At 40.1% G+C, this 4190-nt stretch overlaps 1 protein-coding gene across 1 annotated transcript; it reads left to right on the top strand.

The window, feature by feature from the left end:
- Positions 1 to 623: 623 nt before the first annotated feature.
- Positions 624 to 2414, top strand: LOC133034278 (uncharacterized). Its single transcript, XM_061109331.1, has 4 exons — positions 624 to 1197; positions 1480 to 1943; positions 2028 to 2114; positions 2208 to 2414. Exons 1-4 carry the CDS (start codon positions 624 to 626, stop codon positions 2412 to 2414), a joined length of 1332 nt encoding a protein of 443 aa, XP_060965314.1.
- The last annotated feature ends 1776 nt before the right edge of the window (positions 2415 to 4190 follow it).

A 4190-nucleotide genomic window follows, 5' to 3' on the forward strand; every position in this document is an offset into this window, starting at 1 on the left:
TTCTGAGGATTCATCGCTTTACTGAAGGGCTCGACTCCCGAATAAGTCGGGACATAGCGATGTCAGGAGTAAGGGAAACCACGTATGCTGAGGTACTGGAAAAAGCCCTAGAAGCTGAGGTTTGTGAAAGTCGTATACAGAAAGACAATACAGCTAGGTTGGAGGCCAGAAAGGCCAGTAATCGAGGTGGTGATAACAAAAGGAAACTCCCAAGTAACCAACACAACGAAGCCGACAACAGAAACAAGATGGGGTCCAATAACTACAAAGGGAAGAAGCCATATGTTGAGTACCCCCTATGCCCAACATGTAGTCGTAAGCATTCGGGAGAATGTCGACTGAAAGGCAAGACTTGTTACAAGTGTGGGCAACTAGGCCACTATAAGAAGGACTGTCCGCAAAAGGGTGATCAACTCAAGGATGACAAACTTGTCCCAGCTCGAGTATTTGCACTAACCAAAGGGGAGGTTGAGACTAGTAACACTGTGGTTCCAGGTCAGATTTCTATCTCTGGAAAACTATGTACTGTTTTATTTGATTTTTGAGCTACGCACTCATATATTGCTTTAAAGATGATAGATAAGTTAGAACTACCGTATGTAAACTTTAATTATAAGTTCATGATGGAGTTGCCCTCGGGCGAGGTTATGATATCATCTAGAGGAGTGCGGGATGCGCCAATAAGGATTACTGACAAAGAACTTAGTGGATATCTGATAGAGCTGGAGATGAGGGATTACGATCTTATCTTGGGTATGGATTGGCTATCACGACATGGAGCAACAATAGATTGCCGAAAGAGGACAGTGACTTTCACCCCTGAATCTGGAGAGGCATTCATATTTGAAGGAATCAAAGTCAAGTCAAGCTTACCGCTAGTTACAGCCCTGAAGGCACAAAGGATGATATGTGCAGGATGTCAAGCATACTTGGCCAGCATAGTAGACAAGTCAAGAGAAACCCCCCTCAAGCCAGAGAATGTCCACATAGTATGTGAATTCGAAGAAGTTTTTCCGAAAGACCTTCCAGGGCTACCCCCAGATAGAGAGATAGAATTTGTTATTGAGTTAGCGTCAAGCACAGCACCAATCTCGAGGGCTCGATACCGCATTGCTCCCAATGAATTAAAGGAATTGAAGGCTCAACTACAAGATCTTTTAGACAAGGGGTTCATTAGACCAAGTTACTCACCTTGGGGTGCGCCAGTGTTGTTCGTCAAGAAGAAGGATGGTAGTATGCGGATGTGTATAGACTATCGAGAGCTGAACAAAGTGATTATAAAGAACAAGTATCCCTTGCCTAGCATCGATGATTTATTTGATTAGTTACAAGGGGCAATCGTCTTCTCAAAGATCGAGTTGAGATCTGGGTACCACCAATTGAAAGTCTGAGAGGAAGATATAGAAAAGACGACATTTCGAACACGGTATGGGCATTATGAATTTTTAGTGATCTCATTTGGGTTAACCAATGCCCCAGCAACCTTCATGGATTTAATGAATAGAGTCTTCAAGGAATATCTTGACAAGTTTGTGGTGGTATTCATTGATGACATACTCATTTATTCAAGGACAATGGAAGAGCACGAGGAGCACTTAAGGCTAACTCTAAGAAGACTCAAAGAGCACCAATTGTATGCCAAATTCAAAAAGTGTGAGTTTTGGTTGGAGAAAGTGGCGTTTCTAGGCCATATAGTGTCCAAAGATGGGGTAGAGGTGGACCCTACGAAAATTGAAGCAGTGAAGAGCTGGACAAAACCAAAAACCGCAAGTGAGATTCGGAGTTTCCTCGGACTAGCTGGATATTATAGGAGATTCGTTGAAGGGTTCCCAAAAATAGCCACACCGTTGACGAATTTGACTCGAAAGCAACAAAAATTTGCATGGACAGATAAATGTGAGGAAAGCTTTCAGACATTGAAAGATAAACTCATAACAGCACCCGTCCTGTGTGTTCCAACTAACAAAGACAAATTTGTAATATATTGCGACGCATGAAAGCAAGGGCTCGGCTGTGTGTTGATGCAGAATGAGAAGGTGGTAGCCTATGCCTCTAGACAGCTAAAGGAGTATGAGACAAGGTACCCAACTCATGACTTAGAGTTGGCAGCATTGGTCTTTGCATTGAAAATCTAGAGGCACTTCCTCAATGGAGAGAAGTGTGAAATATACACAGATCACAAAAGCCTAAAATACTTCTTTACGCAGAAGGAGCTCAAAATGAGAAAGAGGCGGTTGTTGGAACTGGTAAAAGATTACGATTGTGAGATACTGTACCATCCTGGAAAGGCTAATGTAGTGGCGGATGCACTTAGCAGACACAACTATGCAAGCTTATCAATGTTAAGGGCATTAAAAGTGCCGTTGCAACAGGAAATCAAGAGATCTAGAATAGAGTTAGTAACTAAAAGCTAGCTAACCTCACAATTGAATCAAATTTATTAGAGAATATCAAAGAAGAACAAGCCCAAGATGAGTTTTTAATCAAGAAGCGGGTCGAACTACAAAATGAGAAAGCCAGAGACTTCTCAGTTACTGAAGATGTTATTCTACTATACAAGGCAAGGGTGTGTGTACCTAATAAAGCGGAGTTGCAATCAAAATGTACAACGATCTGAAAGGTAGGTATTGGTGGCCTGGTATGAAAAATAATATAGCAGAATTTGTAGCAAAATGCCTTACCTGCCAGCAAGTTAAGGCCGAACACCAGAGACCTGCAGGACTGTTGCAATCTCTTGATATTCCTGAGTGGAAATGGGAAGACATTGCTATGGATTTTGTGACAGGGTTACCGAAGAATAGCAAACAACAGGATTCTATCTTGGTGATTATTGACAGACTCACTAAATCAACACATTTTCTGCCTGTGCGCACTAACTACAATGTAGAACAATATGTTGAAATGTATGTAAAAGAAATTGTAAGGCTACACGAAGTCCCAAAGACCATTGTATCTGATAGAGGTTCAGTTTTTACCTCTAAGTTTTGGGAAAGTGTGCAAAGCGCTTTGGGCACAAAACTAAGGTTGAGTACAGCATTCCATCCTCAAACTGCTGGACAATCGGAACAAACTATTCAAATATTAGAAGACATGCTACGAGCTTGTACGTTGGATTTCCCAGGAAACTGGAGTAACTATTTGCCACTAATGGAGTTCTCGTACAACAATAGCTATCAATCTACAATAGGGATGGCACCCTACGAAATGTTGTATGGGAGGAAGTGTCGATCACCACTACACTGGGATGAGGTTGGCGAAAAGCAATACTTAGGCCTAGACCTAGTAAGAGAGGCCACTGAAGCGGTAGAAAAGATTCGAAATAGAATGGTAACTGCACAAAGCCGCTAGAAAAGTTATGCCGACCCAAAGCGACGGAATGTGAAATTTGCAGTGGGTGATAAAGTGTTAATTCGAGTGTCGCCTATGAAAGGGGTTATGCGTTTTGGAAAGCAAGGAAAGCTAAGTCCAAGATTTATAGGTCCTTTTGAGATATTGGACAGAGTGGGACAGGTAGCATATCGACTGGCACTGCCACTAGTATTAGCTGAGACGCATAATGTGTTCCATATTTCTATGCTACGAAAATACGTGTCAGATCCATCACACGTGCTGAACTATGAAAGAATGGAGCTAAAGCAGGACATGAGTTATGAAGTGCGACCAATTCGCATTATAGAGAGAGGAACGAAGGAGTTAATGTCCAAAAGTATTCCTCTAGTAAAAGTTCTGTGGAGCAACCGTTCAGAAAGGGAGGCAACGTGAGAAATGGAGGGAGATATTAAAGAACAATACCTCGCACTTTTTGGTAAGTCTAATTTCGAGGACGAAATTTCCTTTAAGGAGGGTAGAATGTAATATCCAGTTTATATACATATATTTGTATTTGGTATATCAAGTGTGATACAATTGTATTGTTATTATTATTATTATTATTATTTGGATATATATATATTCTATATACGAGTAATAGTAGTTTAGTTAAATATATATATAGTATTAAGTGCACGTGTGTGTGTCAATTTTTTAAAAAAATGATGGATATATAATTAAATAGTGAGATAAATAACAAGTGAGGCATTAGATTAGTTAGTTTAAAATTTAAAATTTAAATTATATCAGCATAATTTTATCTGATTAGTTAGATTTTTATTTTAAAATTTAAACCTATTATACAATATGTTACATACGTA

The sequence above is a fragment of the Cannabis sativa genome, chromosome 2, assembly GCF_029168945.1.
Source record: "Cannabis sativa cultivar Pink pepper isolate KNU-18-1 chromosome 2, ASM2916894v1, whole genome shotgun sequence".
Lineage (NCBI taxonomy): Eukaryota > Viridiplantae > Streptophyta > Magnoliopsida > Rosales > Cannabaceae > Cannabis > Cannabis sativa.

What these genes read in the sequence shown, in the direction of transcription:
- LOC133034278 (XM_061109331.1), top strand. Translation starts at nt 624, where the DNA reads ATGGAGTTGCCCTCGGGCGAGGTTATGATATCATCTAGAGGAGTGCGG. An exon ending in ACCAAGTTACTCACCTTGGG is followed by an intron (nt 1,198 to 1,479) that starts GTGCGCCAGTGT and finishes CCAATGCCCCAG; the next exon opens with CAACCTTCATGGATTTAATG. An exon ending in ACTTAGAGTTGGCAGCATTG is followed by an intron (nt 2,115 to 2,207) that starts GTCTTTGCATTG and finishes TTCTTTACGCAG; the next exon opens with AAGGAGCTCAAAATGAGAAA.